Source organism: Felis catus, chromosome B4 (assembly GCF_018350175.1).
Source record: "Felis catus isolate Fca126 chromosome B4, F.catus_Fca126_mat1.0, whole genome shotgun sequence".
In the NCBI taxonomy this organism is placed as follows: Eukaryota; Metazoa; Chordata; class Mammalia; order Carnivora; family Felidae; genus Felis; species Felis catus.
Genome location: NC_058374.1, coordinates 55,572,875 through 55,595,036, shown reverse-complemented (window position 1 = coordinate 55,595,036; position 22,162 = coordinate 55,572,875). Strand labels below are relative to the sequence as shown.

Genomic DNA, 22,162 nt, shown 5'->3' with positions numbered 1-22,162 from the left:
CAACCCCAGAACTATTTTTTTCCTCCTAGTACACTCTGTCTGTGGGGGGTTGGGACTGGGAAGCATGGGAAAAACACTGTAGTTTATTCTTCTCTAGTCTCCTGGTGAATGGGGAGATGAAGATACACTGAGTGCTCTAGGCTGTGAAAACTCTCGACCCCCAGGACATCCGTTCACAGATGCCCCTTGTGATGTGTTAGTGTGAGGCAGGAGCAAAGTGGACGGGTGTGCTAGCCTTCTGGCTAGTAGAAGCTGTACTCTAAGAATCTGAACCCGTGCACCATCCTGCCCCAGCAGCAAGTTGGTGTGTCTGGTTGTGTGTTTCTGCCCCTGGCTTGGAGTCCTGAGGCATTTTCGGAAGGTCTCAGCCTTCACTGAGGCGGGGGCAATGTCACACTCTTCATAGCATTGCTGCCGAGGTATCAGGGGACTTCGTGCAGCAGAGTATGCTTCACAGCATGCTGAAAACTGTACTGTCCCCAAAGCATGGCCCCTCAGATCTGCTTCATGCCTAACCTTTTCTTTTTTAGCCTCTCTTGCTTCCTTGTCCTATGGAAATAAGAGCCTCTCTAAGGTGTTCTAATTTTATTTTTGCCTCACATTGAAATAATGTCACTTATCCAATTAGTGGTATTTAATACTTTGACCAATCCTTGCATTCCTCGGTGTACATTTTCTTTTTTTTAAATTTATTTTTTATGTTTTATTTTTTATATTTGAGAGCGAGAGAATGAGTGAGTAAGGGAGGGGCAGAGTCACGGAGACAGAATCTGAAGTAGGCTCCAGGCTCCTAGCTTGTCAGCACTGAGCCCGATGTGGGGCTCGAACCCACGAGCAGTGAGGTCATGATCTGAGAGGAAGTTGGACACTTAACCGACTGAGCCACCCAGAAGCTCAGGGTACATTTGCATAAAGAGAGCTAAGATGAAGGTGTAGAACATGGATCATGGTTCGGCTTCAAGGACCTGTGAATATCCTAAAACAGCAGGCAGACTATCTGTGTGTGAATGAATGCTTACAATTTTATCAGTTTCAGAGAGTTCACCTGATTGCTCAATGATGAATATAGAAATTTGTGAAAATAATAATTAAACCGCACAAATATTTTATTTGCCTGTCCAGAGGACATTAAAAATTTAAATGTATTAGTGGGAAATACTGATTATTTAATTGTGTTGCACCACATCAGATGATTGGGCAAAGGCAGTCTAACACAAATAAGTAGACTGGGTTAAATATTAATTTAAAAGGCTTGTCAAAGTCTGAATTATCTTAATAGAAGGCCGTCTAGTACAACATGATAAGCAGATGCTATCACAGAAATCTTTTTATGAGGATGCCAAGAAAAAGAGTGAAATTTTTAACAGCAATAGCAAAAATATATATACATACCATTGGATATCCAATATGCTAGACATTTAAGTTTTTGAAAAACTGATGATGAATAAGATATAAGAGTTGTAAGATATAATTAGAAGGGAAATATGCATCTTAATAATATTTTGAAGGAGATGTGATCAGAGTCTGGCTTGGAGATCAGAGCAGATACAAGACAGAGGGCACAATCTGATCATATTGTTGGATGAACTTACAGAGATAAAAGTCTAAGTTTCTCATTATTTTAGGAGAGAAATATTTGGGCCCAGAAAAATTACACTTATTTTCAGATCACAAAACTACTGATTTTGTCCCAACATTATATTATGAACATCACCAAATATACAGAAAGTTGAAAAAAAAAAAACAAAAACAAGAGAATACTCATGTACTTAGATTCTTCAATTTACAATTTATCCTGTTTATTTTATCACATGTCTACATCTTTCCATCCCTATATCCAGCCATCTTATTTTTGGATACATTTTAAAGTACATTACAGACATTAATAGGCTTCACCTCCTAATTATTTCAGCATGCATATCATTAACTAGAGTTAAAATTTTTCTACAGTTCTTTTTGGGAGATAAAATTTGCATACTTAAGTATAGAAATTTTAATTTGCTAAATACACACACCTGTGTAACCATACCATGATACAGAACAGTGCCATCATCCATGAAAGTTTTCCTGTGTCCCTTTACCAGTCAATTCTCATTTTCATCTCCACAGAGGCAAAATCTAATCTGATTTTTTTCCACCCAAGATTAGATTTGCCTGTTCTAGAACTTCACATAAATTGAATCATACAGTATAAATTCTTTTGTGTAACCACTTCTTTCTCTAAGCATTTTTTTCTTTTCTTTTTTTTTTTTTTATGTTTCCTTATTTTTGAGAGAGACAGACACACACAGAGCACAAGGGGGGAGGGGCAGAGAGAGAGGGAGACAACAGAATCCGAAGCAGGTTCCAGGCTCCAAGCTGTCACAGAGCCTGATGCAGGACTCAGACTCATGAACCATGAGATCATGACCTGAGCTGAAGTCAGACACTTAACCAACTGAGCCACCTAGGCGCCCCTCAGCATGATTTTTTAAGGTTCATTCACAACGTACTACAGATCAATATTTTTTTCTTATAATTGTTGGGTATTATTCCATTGTATAAATATACCACAGTTTTCCGTTCTCTTAACAGTAAGTATCTGGACTGTTTCCAGGTTTGGGCTATCATGGAAGAAAAGCTGGTATAAACATTCACGTGCGATTTATTTATTTTGAGACAGGGAGAGAGAGAGAGAGAGAGAATGAGTGTGGCAGGGGCAGAAAGAGAGGAAGAGAGAGAGAATCCCAAGCAGGCTCTTTGCTGTCAGCACAGAGTCCAATGTGGGCTCCATCCCACAAACCATGAGATCATGGCCTGAGCTGAAATCAAGAGTCAGAAGTTAACCAACTGAGCCACCCAGGCACCCCTGGATATATGTTTTTATTTCTCTTGAGTAAATACCTAAGAGTGGAATTGCTGGGTCATAGGGTATGTAGGTAAATGTTTATGTTTTGTTAAGAACCCACAAGTTCTTTTCCCAAAGTGGTTTAATTTATATACTCACTAATAATGTGTAGGAGTTCCAGTTTTTCCACATGCTCACCAACATTTGATGATTTAATTTTTCTAATTTAGCCATGCTGGTGGGTATGTACCGATAATTCATTGTGGTTTTAGTTCGCATTTCCCTGATGGCTAATAATGTTGAGCACTTTTTGATAAGTTTATTAGTCATTTGTGATTTTTGTAAAGTGTCTCTTTGATATATTTTGCCCATTTTTTATTGAGTTACAGGAGTACTTTGTACATATTAGATACTAGTATGTCATTGGATCTATGTTTTGAGAATATTTTGCTCCCAGTCTGTGGCATGCACATTCATTTACTTAACTGGGTCTTTTGGTGAGCAGATTTTAATTTTGATGTAGCATAATTTATCATTTTTTCACATCTAATTATTGTTTTCTGGGTCCTAAGAAATTTTTGCCTCTGCTCTAAATATGTTTCCCTCATTCTCTTGTGTGTGTGTTTTTTTAAAAGAAGCTTTATAGTTTTAGTTTTTATTTTTAGGACTATGATCCATTTAAAATTAATTGTGGTGTAAAGTTGGTGCCAAGGCTCTTTTTTGTTTTTCCCGAGCGGATATCCATGTATTCCAGCATAATTTGTGAGGTAGACTTTCCGTTTCTCATTATATTGCTTTGGGACCTTTGTAAAATATTGAGTCAAATTACTATTTAAGTATGATCTGTTTCTTGGGTCTATAGTTTGTTCCTTTGATGTATTTGTGAGTTTTATAAGATTACTATTCTGTTTTGATTACTACTGCTTTGGAGGTCTTGAAATCATATAGTATACCATACAACTTGTTGTCTTTGCTTTTCTCCCAAGATTGCCTTGGATATTCCAGTTCTATTGTATTGTCATATATGGTTAGAATCAGGTTGTCAATTTCTATTCTCTCCCCAAAAAATTTCAGTAGGATTATGATAGGGATTGCACTGAATGTTTACAACAGTTTGAAGGAGAATTGACATTTTAACAATATTGAATTTCACAACCAGTTCTTCATTTATTTAAGTCTTCTTTTTTTTCTCTTAGCAATGTTTTCTATTTTTCAGGGTGGAGGTCTTCCATGTCTTACTAAATTTATTATTAGCTTTTTTTGTTTTCCCATCGCTATTATAAATAGACTTGTATTTTAAATTTCATTTCCCAGTTGTTTGTCATGTTTATGAAATACAGTTGATTTTGTATATTGACCTTATGTTTTGAAACCTTGGAAAATCCCTTATTTCTTCTAAATATTGCTTTATAGGTTTCTTAGGATTTTCTATATATACAAACATATCATCTGATAATACAGTTATATTTATTTCTTTTCAAACTTTATACTTTTTTCATCTTATTGTACTAGCTAGGACCTCCAGTAAAATGCAAAATAGACATGGGGAGAGTGAAATCTTTGTCTAGTGTCCAGTTTTAGGGGGAACAGCATCAACATTTCATAATTAATTATAAAGTTATTTATAGGCTTTTTGTAAATGACCTTTATCAGGTGAGTAAGTTTTCTTCTATTCAGAACTTTCTCAGAGTTGTTTTTGTTTTTGTATTTTTAAATCATGAATAGATGTTGAATTCTATTAAAGATTTTATTTTGCATCCATTGGGACAATTATATTTCTGTTAATGTACTAAATTAATTGCTTGAATTTTCAAATGATAAAGTAACCATGAATTCCTGGGCTATGTTACACATGGTCATGATATATTATCCATGCTATATATTGCTAGATTTTGTTTGCTAAGTGTTTTTAGATCCATGTTGTGATGCATATTGGTCTATTTTCTTGTAATGTCTGTCAGGTTTTCATATGCTGGGTTATACTGGCTTCTGAAAATGAATTGAAAAGTTTTTTCTATTTTTCTATTTTCTGAAAGACATTGTGTATGATTAATTTTATTTCTTCCTTAAATGTTCAAAATAATTCATCAGTGAGATCATTTGGGCCTGGAGATTTTTTTTTTAATGTTTGTTTATTTTTGAGAGAGTGCAAGCAGGGCAGAGGCAGAGAGAAGGGGACAGAGGATCTGAAGAGGGCTCTGCACTGATAGGTTGACAGCAAGGAGATTCGAGATTCAGGGCTCTAACTCACAAACCATGAGGTCATGAGGTCATGACCTGAACCACAGTCGGTCGCTCAATGAACTGAACCACCCAAGTGCCCCTGGGCCTGGAGTTTTAACTAAGTGAGGATTTTATTTATTTTTATTATTTATTTATTCATTCATTTATTTATTTATGTGTTTATTTATTAACACACATACAATATTTAATTTAAACATAAAGTTTTGCATTTATGCACAGTAAATTTCATTCTGCTAGATTCAGTCTTTCCAGGGTTTAGAAATCCTTTTCTTTTTTCTTTTTAATCTTGATTCTTTTATTCAGAGTACACACTCTCTATTATGGGCATATGTCCTTCTTGCCTGCCTAGTCATCTAAATGAGGATTTTAAATTATAAACTTACTGTTCTATTAGACATAGACTTTTCAGAGTATTTCTTCTCATGTCAGTTTCGGTAAGTTACAGGTTTCAAGAAATTTTCCCTTTCATCTAAGTTTTTTTATTTGTCATGAAGTTGTTCAAGATATTCCCTGATTATCCTTTTTAAGTATACAGGATATGTAGAGATAATTCTTCTTTCTTTCCTAATACTGGCAATTTATGATTTCCTTTTTTTCTTAATCAGTCTAGCTGGGGAATTAGCTGAATTAGCAATTTTCTTGATCTTAAAAAAAAAAAATCAACCTGCTTGGCTTGGTTGGGCTTGTTAATTTTCTCAATTATTTTTTTTTCTATTTCATTGCTTTCTACTCTTATCTCTATCATTTTCATCCTTTTATTTTGTTCATTCTTCTTCTTTCCCTAGTTTTTAAGATGGAAGCTTAGATCATTGATTTTGGATCTGTCTTTTTTTTCTAAAATAAATATTTAAAGCCATAAATTTTCCTTTAAGTGTTGTTTTAGCTGCAATCCTTAAATTTTTAATATGTAGTATTTTTATTATAATTTAGCTATAATACTAATTTCCCTAGTGATTTTTTCTTTAACATGTGGTCAATTACAACTATGTTGTAACATGGGGTCAATTACAACTATGTTTAACTTCCAAATATCTGGAGACTTATAGATATCCTATTGTGTGGAAAGACTTGAAGTTTACCTTCATAATCTCTTTCGTTGGTGTTCATACCCTGTATAATTCTCTACCTTTGAGTGTGAGTGGGACCTGTGACCTGCTTCTAGCCAATAGAGTATGGCAAAGATGAAGACATCAAATCAGTTGAGCTTCTGTTGAAAGACTGCAGCCCTAGTCAAGGCCTGGATTGCAGTCTGGTGAGACCCTGAAGCAGAGAACCCACTTGACCCATGCCCAGGCTCTTGACCCATGGAAACTGTGAGAAAATAATTGTGTGTTGGTATAAGCTGCTAACTAAACCTGTCATAATTTGCTTAGCAGCAATAGAAAATCAATATGCTTATTGTTCTTGATTTTTAATTTATTTTTATTGTGATCAGAGAACATATGTTATATGATTTCTGTCATTTTAAGTTTATTTTTTCTTGTTTTCTAAGTATGTAGCCTATGCCAGGACCGTGCACTTAACAAGAATGTATATGCTGCAGGTGTTTGGGTGTATTTTTATAATACTAAGTATTATATAGCTTTATAAATATCAAACAGTTCAAAGTGGTTGATAGCTACCAGATCTTCTAAATCTTTATTAGGCATATGTGTATCTTTTTATTGTTGTGTCTCTGAAAAATCGACTGACGCTTTGTCATTATTAAAAGTTTTCAAAATTTCTGGTAATACTCTTTTTTTCAAGTGTTTATTTGAATTCCAGTTAGTTAATATACAGTGTAATATTAATTTCAGGTGTACAATTTAGTAATTTAACACTTACATACAACACCCGGTGCTCATCACAAGTGCCCTCCTTAATACCCATCACCTATTTAACCTCTTCCCCTGTCCGCTTCCCTTCTTGTAACTATTAGTTTGCTCTCTGTAGTTAAGAGTCTGTTTCTTGGTTTGCCTCTCTCTCTCTTTTTCCCTTTGCTTGTTTGTTTTGTTTCTTAAATTCTACATATGAGTGAAATCATATGGTATTTGTCTTTCTCTGACTGAGCTATATCACATAGATTAGTACTCTCTAGCTCCATCTATGTTGTTGCAGATGACAAAATTTCATTCTTTTTTGTGGCTAAGTAACATTCCATTGAATATATATACCACATCTTCTTTATCTGTTCATCCACTAGTGGAAACTTGGGCTGTTTCCATAATTTGGTTATTGTAGATAATGCTGCTATAAACATTGGGGTGCATGTATCCCTTTAGGTTAGTACTTTTTATGATAATACTCTTGGTCTTTAAGTCTACTTTATCTGATATTAATATAGTCACTCAGATTTCTTATGTTTACTGTTTTCATTATATGTCTTTTTCCATCTACTTACTATCTGTTTCTTTATATTTAAGATGAATATCTTTAGTTAGCATGTAGTCTTTTTTTTCTTTCTAAATCTATTCTGGCACTTTTCATTTTATGCTAAAACAAGATAGATGATGAGCTTATATGCCAGTGTTCAGTTCTTTTTCTAAGGAAGTTGTGACCACCTTTAAACTTTAATAATTCTGATAAGTGCTGTACAATGGATCATCTCATATGTGTTTTGGATTTCTTCTTTCTCATCCCATATTTATTTGTACTGACCTTTATTTAAAGTGTGAAGTATACTGAACCTTTTATTTCTAGGAAAGTCTCTGTGCGCATCTCATATTTGCTATAAAAGGCCGGCTGTGGGTATGAGATGGTATAGATGCCTATGTTTCTCATCCCACTACTTAAGGTCTGAGTTTGTTCTGTAGGATCATTGTTCTTCTCTTCTCTTTGTGGAGGCATGTGGTATTTTAAACCATTTGGGTGAGATGAGTTACTACTTGAATGCTATCTGGAAAGCAGAAACCCCATTATAAAGCTATATGCATTCCATAATAATTCCAGCATAATACCATTAGATTACCTATTGGATAGGTTACACAGATAACAACTTGTGAATTCTTCATATAATATAATTGAGGCTTCATAAGAAAAAAACACAAAAAACAAGACCAGGAGATCAAAGCAATTTTAAAGTCTACAGAATTACACATAAGTTCCGGAGTGTAGGTTATTCCTATTTACATGTCTCTTTCCATCTGTCCATCTATTACATATAATCAGAGTGGAAGCACTAGCATTTTTAAAAAAAGTTTTATTTACTTATTTTGAGAGAGAGAGAGAGAGAGGGAGAAGGGGAGGGGAAGAGAAAGAGGGAGACAGAATCCCAAGCAGACCCCACACCATCAGCACAGAGCCCGATGTGGGACTCAAACTCACCAACCTTGAGATCATGACCTGAGCTGAAGTTGGACTGACTGAGCCACCCAGGCATCCAGAAGCACTAGCATTTTAAAGTCATCACCATACCTTTAGTTCAAAACTCCATATATGTTGTTTTCTTAAAAAATAAAATTATGTGGAAATAGAATATTTAAAATTATATTTGTTCTTAAAGAGTATGATATTTATATTGAAATTTCAATGAAGTTTTTTAAAATCAGGGAAAAAATGCATCTTTTTCCTTTTCCTTTTTATTTTTCCAGCCCTATTTCTGTATTGGGTAATGGCCTTTATTACAAAAACCATAAAATTAGTCAAGTACTGGCAGTCTGGTTGGGGAGTATCAGACTTGCGTTTCTGCATCACTGGCATGATGGTCATCTTGAATGGACTCCTGATGGCTGTGGAGATCAATGTAATTCGGGTCAGAGTAAGTATCTAATCATTTTTGTTTAATTACCAGAATTCAAGACTTGAATATTAGAGATTACAGTCAGCCAGAAATCATTTGTATTTAAGAAGACAAACAAATGTGTATCATCTATGTGTATAAAAGTTGAACTAATCACTAAGTTTCAAACCATTGGTATTCCAGAACCCTAGCATCTATTTATTCATTTGTAAATATTGATTGAATGATTGTGTGCCAAACATTAATCTCAGTTCATATTATAGATGAAACTGTTTGCATCAGAAAATTACATCATCCATGATGTATCCCAATCTTCATCAGAAAACTACATCATCCATGATGTGTCCCAAGCACACCTATATTAAGCAAACTATTGTATTCCTAGAAAGTTCAAAATGAAAAGAAGATAATATGTTTACTCATTCCACTGATGAAGAAACTTCTACAGTGATAACTCTAGCTATATCCAAAGTCGCATAGCCAAGAGTCATGCCTGGTCTGTTATTACAAACCTGTTGTAGTTTGCATCACATAATGCTGTTATGTTGTGTGACATAGTTGTGAATGATTTTTTAATATTCATTTCTACCAGAGCACTTTGAGTTTGCTCTGAATGTCAAGATACAAGCTGCAAGGAATAGTGGAGTATAGTTAGTGAACATCAACCAAACGATGAATTATCAAAGAGTGACTCAATAATGGTGTCAACACATTTAAAAAAATCTAAATAATGTAAAAATCTTTATTTAATTGACCCTATCACAGTATATCATGAAAGACTGATTCTTAGCCATAGCTATATTTTAAAGGGATAATCTATAATTTTAGAATTGTCTCTAAGCGGGATTAAATGTGAAATTCTGGTATTTAACTAATTAATCTAGTCACAGTGAAAGGAAAGTATTTCAAAGAATATTTCCAAAGGAATGAAAATGTTTAGTAAAATAAAAATTTTTGCCTGTTGAAATGAAAATGTAGAAAAGGTTAAAATTTTATTTTAATATTTGGGAAAAGAATTGGGTTAATTATCATTCTGTGGAATTTTTCTTGCCACAGAGATATGTATTCTTCATGAATCCTCAGAAAGTAAAGCCTCCTGAAGACCTCCAAGATCTGGGTGTGAGATTTCTTCAACCGTTTGTGAATTTATTGTCAAAAGCAACATACTGGTGGATGAACACACTTATCATATCTGCTCATAAAAAGCCTATTGATCTGAAGGCAATTGGAAAATTGCCAATAGCAATGAGGGCAGTAACAAATTATGTTTGCCTGAAAGATGCATATGAAGAACAAAAGGTAATTTAGTATCTGTTTTTCATGCCCATAATTGTAGAAAATAGATATATTAAATATAAAGTCACTAAGCTTAAATATCTATGGTTAAGGAAGAGAAGATTTTCTTCATCTGTCTTTCCCAGTAGTTTTGAGTCATGTGAATTGGGCCAATGAGAATATACCAGAAGGGCCAATGAAATAAAGTTATATTGTGGTAGTTGCCCAGTTCATACCTGAGGAGGGATAGAGGGAACACTGTCTTTTTTCTGAGACCAACTGGAAAGTTAGAATTAAGCTTAATGGTCATGTATATATGATCATTATTCCCATATAATGTTAATAATTCATGGAATTGTTGTTATGAAGTTTTTCCAAGTATCTTGTCAATAATTTTGTTATATAGCAGTAAAAATAGATCATATCATTAATAACCACATTTAAGAAACCAAAGTCCTTAAATTAATTATTGACTATATTTTGGAGTCGGTATTCCAAACTTGTGAAACTGAATTAAATAAAGTTGTCTACCATTCCTATATGTTTGTCAAAACTGGTCTCTTCTGGTACTTTCTTTGAGCATTTATAATTACTTTAAACACCTTAAATAGAGTTTTTAGATATTTTCAGTTTGTCTTATAATCATTCTATACAGTCATGTATACCATACATGGTGGTAGATGTATTTTATATTGCAGTCATCTATAAATATTATCATAATTTAAATTATTGGTATTCACAACAACATTGGAAAGGAGTAGGGTATGGTGAATCGGTGTGAGTTTTGTCTGTTCTAAATCAAGACAACAAAGCATTTATGGTAAATGATGAAAATGACCTCTGTTTTGTGTCAAAAATGTGTGTTATGAAATTAATATTGCAGGAAATGGTTACTACAAATGAACTTGAGTCATCTCTTTGGTTTCACCTCTGGGAAAAGTATTGCATAATATTTTTTAAACTTCTCTGCTAAAGTAAAGATTAAGAGTATAGCCTAAACATATTTTAAGTGTTCCTAGTACTCTTTATTACAAAGATCAGCTTGAACTTGGTGTGTTAATGTCTTGTATTAATAAACTTTTAAAAATAATTGTATTGTTCGTCTAACAGGGAATTGAATATGAGACACAACTGAATTATCTTCCATTGACTTGGTTTCTTTGCCACAGTGAAAAAACTTTATCTACCTCCTCTCTAAGACTTAATTATGATTATTAAGGTCATAAAATCCTTTCAACAAACAACAACATATGTGTGAAGCCATGAGTTGGCTTAAGCATATATGCCATTCTTCAATTTTGCATTCTTTGTTGAATAACTAGGAAACACAAGTCTAACACAACTTTAAAAAGTACTGACTACTATTCATGAAGACAGGAAATACCTGAAAGAGAAACAACTTGAAGTTAGGATGATCTGTTTTGTTTAGCTTGTAGTAAAATATCTGGAGTAAAATATCTTTAGCTTGTAGTAGATCTCTTGTGATCTAATAACTCCAGAAATATTGACTAATCTTTCAATAATCTTGATCTTAGTATTTTACTATCTTCTTTTCCATACAATGGTATTTGGTAACAGTCATGACAGAAATACATTTTCCAAACCAAAGAGAATTAAAAAATTAATTTGGCCTTAAGAATTTTGGGTTATCCTTTGACAACTAAAAATAAGGCAAAGTCTTTGAAAATGGCCTTTTTACTCCTCATTCTATTCCATACTCAGTGGATACTGTTTGCATAGAGTGCAAGGATATGGGTTATGCATACTATACTAAAGGGACTCCTTAACATTTACTTATAAACTTAACATATCATCAGAAATATCAGAAGGAATTGCCCATAGTTGGTGAGGTTAAATGCCGCTCCAGTCATTTTATCTTTGGTTCATCTGTTTTTTTTCTTTCAGAAAAAAGTAGCAGATCATCCAAACCGGACACCATCTATATGGCTAGCAATGTACAGAGCATTTGGGCGACCAATTCTGCTTAGTAGCACATTCCGTTATCTTGCAGATTTACTGGGTTTTGCTGGACCTCTCTGTATTTCTGGAATAGTTCAGCGTGTGAATGAAACCCAGAATGGGACAAATAACACAACAGGAGTAAGTCTGTGGTGCTTTTGAAGGGGAACATACTATTGGCAGATTTTATTGTAATTGTTACTTTTTATTAATGCAGTTCTATGAACAGTTCTTACAGTCTTATTTACAGAGAATTGAATGCATTTAAAACAAAGAAAACAATTTTCCTTGTAGAGAAAATCATGTATTTATGTATTCATTGAATGGATCTGTTCAACAAAATTATTTCTCAGATTCAGAGCCTACAGGCATTTGATAAGTATCTACTGTGTGCCAGAAGCCATGCTCAGGAATTTCACGTTGATTATTTTCTTTGATCTTTTTAGCAACCCTTAGAAGAATTTTCATGCATGAGTACATGAGGGATGGCTGAGTCATTTTTTTAGAGGCCTGTGACCAATCATGTTAGCAACGCGATTTGTACTATATACATATTTCTTTTCTTATATGATAAACACCATCACCTTGATTCACAATGATAAGGGCAAGTCGCATTATGATATTTTCATTAGATATTATGCTAATATTTGGGGGGCTATATGGTATAAGATACTATATATTTGCTGTTGTAAATATAGTCTTTTATTTTCTGTTCTTAAGAAAATCTCATCATGAACTTCCTACTTTCTTTCTAAGATAAGAATTGATTTCCCTAGTTTCACAGATAGAAAAATCTAGTCTAGATGAATCAATTTTCCTTTTCTATTCTCTCAATCTGATTTCCTGTCCTTTTTTCTTCACCTATTAAAATTTCATGCATTTTTCAAAGCCTACATTAAATGCCATCTCTTCAGTGAAGGTTTTCTGATTGTTCTGGTTGGAATTTGACTCTCGTTCATACTCTCCAACACATTGTTGATTTCACCTTGGCACTTGCTGTAAATGCTATTTATAAGGAAGCATGTTATTTATGGATACGCTTATCTCTCTGGGTGGTAAGCTCTTTAAACAGAATGACTGTGAACTGTTCATATCTGTGTTCACAATGTGTAGCCCATTTGCTTGCATATAGTAGTGTTCAGTTATTTTGAAATGAACCAGATATTTTCACCATTGAATGCACTTTTGTGATGTTTTGTCTCTACTAGCCTCATTGCATTCCATAAGTTCCACATAGAATTTTTCTATCATCCCTCTCCCTTACACATATTAATCACACATTTTTCTGAGAAGGAAGAACTTACACATTTGTATGTATCCCCGTGAAAGAAAAGGAAGGGACCAGAAGTAGAATTTAATGGATCTAACCCACAAAAGTATTGCCCAAACTGACATGATGTCCTTATTTGAGTGTTACCTTTCTCTCACTTCTAACCAAGTTACCACATAGTATTGTTCCAAACAAAAAGCAATCAGTTTTGTATATCCTTATGATGACTTCAGTCATATTCCTACTGAAACAATTTTATAAATTGTGTTTTGTCATTGGAAGTGTCAACATGGGTGAAATCAATACCCAAATTACATTTATCGTTTATCATTTAATATAAATTATGTGAATATTAGACTAAGTCAAATAAATTACAGTCTAAATTAACTTTGATCTTCAATTACTACTTCTCAAGACAAAATATATCTTTTCCGAAAATGTACATACATTTTTAAATCAAAATTTACCTTTTTACTACAATCAGGCATTTCCAGCAATCTTAATGATCAATTTGGGATTTTATGCATTTAACTAGTTTGAATTTGTATCTGTGGACATGATGAAGAAAAACCAAAATTACCTTGGCTCATTCCACTGCTGCATTATAAAGACATTGAGTTTTTATATTTAAGAATTATGTATCATTTGATAAATGTGATCTGTACACCTGGTACATGAAAAGACCAGTTCTAATTTATGTCTTTTTCTTTTGGGACAAGATTTCAGAAACCCTTTCATCAAAGGAATTTCTTGAAAATGCTTATGTACTAGCAGTTCTTCTTTTCTTGGCCCTTATTCTGCAAAGGACATTTTTGCAGGCTTCCTACTATGTAACCATAGAGACTGGCATTAACCTCCGTGGAGCTCTGCTGGTATGTACAAGCTTTGAATGATCTTTGTTTCTTGAAAATGCCATATGCCATTCAATGACAGGAAGGGTAGGGGTCTCAGTTTTGTTTCTCTTTCTGTTTGACTTTGACACTGCAACTTCAACACTTCTAGGAGCTACTTGATAAAAGAAACAGAACTAATCAGTAGACCCACAGAATTTTAAAAAGTTTTGTAGTAATATATTAAGAAAGCTTTTGAAATCTTTCATTTGATGATCTGTTTCAATATGTTTAAAGTCAAATATATGTTTTGATCATATGGCCAGTTAGGTTTGTGTTTAGCTAAAGACTGAAAGTAACTATGCTAAAATGAAAATAGTGGTTGACTGAAGAAGATGTCATTACGGGGATTTTTTTTCCAAAATTTTTTTTAAAATGTAATATTTTCAATGGAAGTAAATAAACATAATGTTGATTAAGTTTAGAGCTTCAAATACACTTTTTTTTTGCAGGCCATGATATACAATAAAATTCTTAGGCTGTCTACATCTAATTTATCCATGGGTGAGATGACCCTGGGACAGATCAATAACTTAGTTGCCATTGAAACCAATCAACTCATGTGGTTCTTGTTCCTGTGTCCCAATCTATGGGCAATGCCTGTTCAGGTAAATCAATATAAGTAATATTCTCATTTGCAGAGGAAACAAAACAAAAGGAGTATGAAATATTTAGCTCAGTAAAAGGTAACTTTTTGAACTTGCTAATGTTATTATGCTTTTTTTTTTTGGAGAGAGAGAGAGGAGAGAGGAAGAGAGAGAATCTTAAGCAGGTTCCACACCCACATGGCACCTGACATGGGGCCTTATCTCACGACCATGAGATCATGACCTGAGTTGAAATCAAGAGTCAAATGTTTAGGGGCACCTGGGTGGCTCGGTTGGTTAAGCGTCCAGCTCCAGCTCAGGTCATGATCTCGCCGTTCATGAGTTTGAGTCCCACATTGGGCTCTGTGCTGACAGCTTAGAGCCTGGAACTTCCTTCGGATTCTGTCTCTCTCTCTCTCTCTCTCTCTCTCTCTGTCTGTCTCTGTCTCTCTCTCTGCCCCTCCCCCACTCACACTCTGTATCTCTCTCAAAAATAAACATTAAAAAAATTATTAAAAAGTCAGATGTTTAACTGACTGAGTCAACCAGGTGCCCCCTATACCCTTTTTGTAGAGAAGAAAACTGAGACTCAGAAATGCTCTGACAGGTTAAGAAAGTGGGGTTTGAAATTCTCCTGCTTAGGTTCAAATGTCTGCTCTACCCTGTTTGCACAAGTGTTTAAATCCTCAAAATATTAGTTTCCTTAGATTTAAAATTGGAATGATAACTGTATCTGCCTTGTAGAATTGTTGGCATCATCAAGACTAAATAAGTTAGTATGTGCAGCACATTTAGCACGGTGCCTAGTACTTCATGGACATTTAGTAATTGTTAGTTGTTATCATTGTTGACCAAATCCATGCAAGTCATGGAGCCAAGTCTTGACCCCTTTTATTTTGACAGACTCTCTTATAGCATTTCTAAAGTAAAACAGTTGTAATCCATCCCATTGTTTCAATAGATGATGTATTATACAATGCCAAATTTTATAAGGTGGTAGGAACACTAAAAAGCTGGAGGGCTATTTAGCTATTTTTTAATGGAAAATAGTATTTTAGGAAAGATGCATTTTCCCCCTAATTGGGTCAAAATAGCAAAAGATATGTTTTTAGCTCTTTTCTCTGTGTGATGCTGAATATGTTTACCTTGAGTTTTGCATCCTGTAGATGGAGCTTAAACTGTAGGTCTTATTTTTTTTTAATTTATTTATTTTGAAAGAGAGAGAGCAGGGGAGGGGCAGAGAGAGAGGGAGAGAGAGAGAATCCAAAGCAGGCTCTGTGTTGTCAGTGCCGAGTTCAATGCAGGGCTAAAAATCACAAACCATGAGATCATGACCTGGGCCAAAATCAAGAATCAGATGTTTAACCAACTGAGCCACCCAGGTGCCCCAACTGTAGATCTTATTTGATCCAGTCTGTCACTTATGTCCCTGTGTACCATGTTTATTAAAATGCATGCAATAATAAAGAAGATACGCTAGTTTTTAAATGTATTGTTTGCCTTTTTAGTTTTATCTTTAAAAAATTGTTTTTTGTGAATGTTTATTTATTTTTGAGAGAGAACAGGCATGAGCAGGGGAGGGGCAGGGAGAGGGAGACAGAGGATCCAAAACAGGCTCTGCACTGTGAGCACAGAGCTCCATGTGGGGCTCAAACCCATGAACCCTGAGATCATGACCTGAGCCGAAATCAAGAGTTGGCCACTAAAGTGACTGAGCCACACAAGCGCCCCACCTTTTTAGTTCTAAATGGAAATCCAAGTCAAACAAAAGTGTGTATCATGTGCAGTGCTTGACACAAAGTAGGATATAAAGTCTGCTCGGTCTCATTTTATCAAAATGTACTTATATACAAGTCAAGTAAGTAGCCTCCTGTGTGGTACAATTTAAAGGCTGCCTCTGAATGATTGCATCATGAGTGACGTTAAGGAAACTTTCATTTTGATTGGAATTCATAAAAAGCCTAATTGGTTAGGCAGTAAATATGTGCGCTTGCCTCCAAACGGCCACTATTAAGCTGTTACCATTGGCATACACTCAAAAGTTAAATGCTTTAACTGCATGAATATAGTTCATTAGTTGACATTTTTAGCCATGATAATCTGAGCTATTGTGGGGGAAAAGCAAAGAGAGAAGATTGAAGGGTCAAATCCTAAATTTTAAAGGAAGAAGAAGAAGAAAGTAACAAACCTGAGAGGGTTGGCTTACGTGGGTCAGCCCTGGCTTTTCGGAAATATTTTTTTTTAATTTTTTTAAAGTTTACTTATTTATTTTGAGAGAGACAGAGACAGTGCATGCAGGGGAGGGGCAGGGAGAGAAGGAGAGAGAGAATCCCAAGCAGACTCTGCACTGCCAGCTCAGAGGCCAATGTGGGGCTCGAACCCACGAAACCCTGAGATCATGACCTTAGCTGAAACCAAGAGTCTGTCACTTACGCAACTGAGCCACCCAGGCGCCCAAGGGAAATAAATTTTAAAAGGGAAGTAAGGTATGATGGGGTGCCACCTTTAGCTTCTCCACAGTTTTAGTTGAGCCTAGGTTTCATGTCATCAAGTGACTTCTGGGATCATTGAGGATGTGAGGAGTTCAGATTATTCCTTTAGTCTGCAAACAACCATCCAGTACTCACATTATGATGTTACCTCCTGCTTTCCATCCTTCTCACCTGGAAAAGTTGGTACAATTCCATGAAAACGTGGAATATCAAAGTTACGGTGGGTGGTAACATTTTCAAGAAACATTTCATGGCCTTTTAAAAATGTGAAGACTGCCTTCAAAGGTTGGAAGCATCACAGGACCAGTCTGTAGCTTCATGCAGCAAATTGGTTTGACACCAGTTGCACAGAACATCATCCTAACAACAAATTCTGACTCCTTAGCTTTCCCCAAATAAATCATAGTAAAACCTAGCTGTTCATAGTTGAGTTGACTTCCACGTATATGTATTAGTTAATTAATTAAGAATTAAGAAATCCTATGCTTTCACCAAAATGTATTGCCTTTCATGCTGCAGTGGCCATGCCCCTGTTCATTTTCCCTTTTCCCTATGTTTTCCTTTCTAGATCATAATGGGAGTGATTCTGCTCTATAATTTACTTGGATCAAGCGCATTGGTTGGGGCAGCTGTCATTGTGCTTCTGGCACCCATTCAGTACTTCATCGCAACAAAATTGGCAGAGGCTCAGAAGAGCACTCTTGTAAGTTAACATCTTTTGGAAACTTTACTAGGAAAATCTAGTAAGCTGTCTCATTTTCAAAATAATAGGAAATTAATACATGCCACTCAGAATAATTTGGAAATTATTATGTTTCATTTCAATTCTTAGGCAGCAAATGTGTATTATATTTTTATTTTAAGTATTTATGTTTAAAACACTTTTATTTTAAATGTTTATATTTATTTGAGAGAGAGAGAGGGAGAGCACGAGTGGGGGAGGGGAATAGAGAGACAGGGAGACAGAATCTGAAGCAAGCTCCGTACTGTCAGTGCAAAGTCAGGGGCAGGGCTCAAACCCACGAACCATGAGATCATGAACTGAGCCAAAGTCAGACACTTACCCAGCTGAGCCACCCCGGTGCCCCGCAAGTGCACTTTTTAAAAGTGGATTTAAAATGTATGACTTGATGATCTTAAACTCAAAATGCCAGGATCACAATTCCTGATGGTTTTAAGTGCCATGAGGTGATGAGGCTTTGAACTTCTTCTAGATCATTGGTCTAGAGAATGTATCTACATCCATTTTGAACCCCCTGCATGTTAATTATTGACATGGGAGAATTGGATCAAAGAATAAATAAAGCATCAGGTTTATTGCTTCTGAAGTGAAATATCCCTAGAATTGAAGCAAACCACGTGATGATCTACAGAGTTACACTAAAGTATTTCAGGCAGCTGCTCTGGCCGAGTATGCTCATGGTCAACTTGGCAAGCAAGAAAAAGCCCAATTATTGACCCCTTCTGGCTTCAGTTTTCCATGAAATCATTTCATTTGAGCAAGAATTGGCTTCTTTTAAAGAAATATTTGTAAATAATAAAATTGTTGACAGCATGTTCAGAAGTAAAGTTTGATTAAATATGAGCAAGGCTGCCTGTAAATCAGACGTAAAATATAGGGATGCTGCCACTGATGGAATTGTTGCCCAAGTTGGTTTCTACTGTGACAAGCAAGTTGCATGTCATGCAGGTGGTTTTCATCACCGTTTTTCTGCTGCTTCTGGTGACGTGACTCATTATTTCCGTCTGAGCCATCTACCCGTCTTTACTTTAGGACATGAATACAGAGAGGTGAGGAAGAGGAGCACAAAGTGAAGACAGGACTTTCCTCAAACATCCGTCTTTCATTTAGCTGGTCATACTGTACTCATTTACTCATGTTACAATCATGTGATAGGCATCTAAGACCCTGTAGAGACCAGAAGGTGAATAAAAACCAAGCCATTTGCTACTTTTGCTCCCTCCTGTCTGCCTTTTGGCCACTTGCACTGCTCCTTTTGATAGTTCATAGGTCATAATGTACCTTACTAGAAATTCTAGTATTTGGTGGTGGTGGAAATTGCAATGGTTGAGTAAATTGTGGCTCTTGTAACTTCTAAAAATCTATTTACACTCAACCCAAACTGTTAGTAATCAGTAAATCTAATTTTGGCCTTAAACAAGAGCTTATGAAGAAGTATGTGGAAATCTCTCAAAGTTAAAGGAAATAGCCTTGGTTTCACAAAGTGTATTATGAAGACACAATGTGAACACACACAGTGTGAGCATACACAACCCTGACATTCCCAAATAAGAAGCAAACTAAATTTTCTTACATTCATTGTTTTCTCTTCTTCTAAGTATGAGTGATAGTGCTGAAAAGAAAATAAAACAAGTTTGATGTTAGAAGGAAGCATTGGAAGTCTCTGTATCATTTCCATAAATGTTTATAATTACTATCTGCAGACATTATTCAAGGAAATCATGTGAGACTTAAGAAACTGCTTTTATTTAACTCAAAGTAACAGGAGCGTGAGAGGTTTTAGGTGGAAAGAAATTGGAAGCCATTTCATTCAACTCTTCATTTTACACCCGGAGGTGGAAGCACAGAGGATTTGACCCCTTCTCCCGGGGATCTCAAAGCCATAATCAGTGGCAGAGCCAGGCAGAAATCAAGATCTGGTCCATCCCTGTCTGTTATATATATGGTCCTTCCTGTTTGAGTCACTTGGATGCAGCGTGCATTATTTTCTATTTCTTTGTTTTATAGGATTATTCTACTGAGAGACTGAAGAAAACAAACGAAATATTGAAAGGCATCAAACTTCTAAAGTTGTATGCCTGGGAGCACATCTTTTGTAAAAGTGTAGAAGAAACAAGAATGAAAGAACTATCCAGTCTCAAAACCTTTGCACTTTATACGTCACTCTCCAGTAAGTTGCCATGGCGAGAAGGACCACCAAAAAACATGTGGTCTATTCAGCTTAGGTGGTGATCACTGAGACATTCTACTCATCAGAAGAAGCCCATTTATTTTCCACATGTGTGCTGTTCAGTAGGCCACTAGCCACATGAGTCTATTTAAATTTAAAGAACAGAGTTAGCATAGGCTTAGAGTCAGGTAGACCTAAATTTGATTCGTTATAAGATGTGTGTTTTTGTCATATTACTTTACATCTGAAATTCTTGGTTTTTTTTCATCTGTAAAATGGGATGGGATGAGTACAGTACCTGTTATTGAAATCATCACCATTTACAGTTGGGATGAATAGGTTTCCAGTAAAAATTTATTTATTTAAGTTGATTTGACTGTATTATTATTGACCTTCTTATCCCCAAAGATCCTCAAAAATTATCTGCAGTTGTCTTACCTATATCTCTGGAAGCTTATGATATTATATTTTCTTGAAAATTATACTTAGAATGCTATTTTTGAAAATTGACGAAGAAAAATGTCAATGCTTCCAAGTAAAAGAAGCCAAATTACATTCATATAAAACCCTCTTTTCCAATACATTTTCAAGAACTTTTAAACATGGAGCATTTTTATCTTCAACTCTAATTTTTATAAAGCAATCATTTAAAAAATTGTTTTTTTTCCCCCAGAGTGACACTGCGTACTCTCAAGAATAATTACGTTTATGTTAGTACATTTCTTACAAATTTAGCTGAACTACTACCACCAACATTTGATTTAGTTTATGTGTCAGTTTTGCTTATCTCTATTGTTCCCAAGACCTTGAACAAATTAAAGTTTTGGAGATTTATACATTGTTTCCTCTCAAATTCTAAACTAACTTAGTTCTTAGACATTACAAATACTTCTTTTGTGAAATAAATTTAGAGAAAATATTTGGTTTATATAGCTCATTTATTCTAGCCCTAATGCCTGATGCATTAGAAATGAAATGGGAAGGAGATTTATCTTCCAGCTCTGCACCACTGCTAATATGGTGTCAAAATACTAGAAGATGAAATGATTGATATCCACTTGTTTATATAATAGTACTCAAAGCTGCTGACCCTGACAATACATTCCTTTTTTCAATAGACTGAAATACTCATGAGAAGGATGGCTGCAGTAAAAATAATGACAATAATAAAAATACATTGAGGTAGCCAGCCAATTATTGGCATAAGTGGCTTTATACATATCATCCCATTTAATCCTCCCAACATTCCAATAATTTAGATTCCACTGTTAACTCTGTTTTATATATTAAAAGATGGAAGTGGAGAGAGTTTAAGTAACCTGAAATTCTCTTACATCATGTACCTACTAAATGGCAGAGTTGGGTTGTTAATCCAGTTTGCCTGTCTCCAGACATGAGATTTGGGTTGTTTTTTGAATGCCAGATACAAAAGGAGAGGACAGAAGAGGCCATCACAGGGGAGAAAAACAACAGATCATGAAAGTAAAAATGCAGAAGCATGTGTATATTATAGGCAGCAGGAATTCTTGAGTCAATGGTGTAAAATTCCAGTTGAACCATTTTTAAGTTTTTTTTAAGTATATTTATTTTGAGAGAGACAGAGAGAGCACAAGTGGGAGGGGGCAGAGAGAGAGAATATTCCAAGCAGATTCCATGCTGTTAACCAGAGCCTGACATGGGGCTCAAACTCACAAACTGTGAGATCATGACCTGAGCTGAAACCAAGAGACAGGTGCTTAACCGACTGAGCTATGCAGGCACCCCCAAGTTTTATGATATGGTTAAATACAGTATTCTTGGTGATTAGGAGCTTGAACTATGGTTGATGCATAGAACTGGCTATATATCTCAACTCTGCCGTTTCATAGCAGTATGACTTTGACCAAGTTAGTTATGTCTTCCAGGCCTCAATATTTTTCATCTGGACAGTGAGATGATAATAATACCTACCATGTAGGACTGTAGTAAAGATTAAAATAATGAATGCT

At 35.1% G+C, this 22,162-nt stretch overlaps 1 protein-coding gene across 8 annotated transcripts in view; it reads left to right on the top strand.

The window, feature by feature from the left end:
* The window catches only part of ABCC9 (ATP binding cassette subfamily C member 9), a 129,210-nt gene that overhangs the window by 14,309 nt on the left and 92,739 nt on the right, over positions 1-22,162 (top strand). For all 8 annotated transcript variants that reach the window (XM_019834670.3, XM_019834669.3, XM_019834668.3 and 5 more), the window contains 7 exons: positions 8,641-8,807; positions 9,846-10,088; positions 11,970-12,164; positions 14,013-14,165; positions 14,636-14,791; positions 17,831-17,965; positions 20,012-20,174. In XM_019834670.3, the coding sequence (XP_019690229.1) occupies positions 8,641-8,807; positions 9,846-10,088; positions 11,970-12,164; positions 14,013-14,165; positions 14,636-14,791; positions 17,831-17,965; positions 20,012-20,174 (1,212 nt within the window). The remainder of the gene's footprint in view (positions 1-8,640; positions 8,808-9,845; positions 10,089-11,969; positions 12,165-14,012; positions 14,166-14,635; positions 14,792-17,830; positions 17,966-20,011; positions 20,175-22,162) is intronic.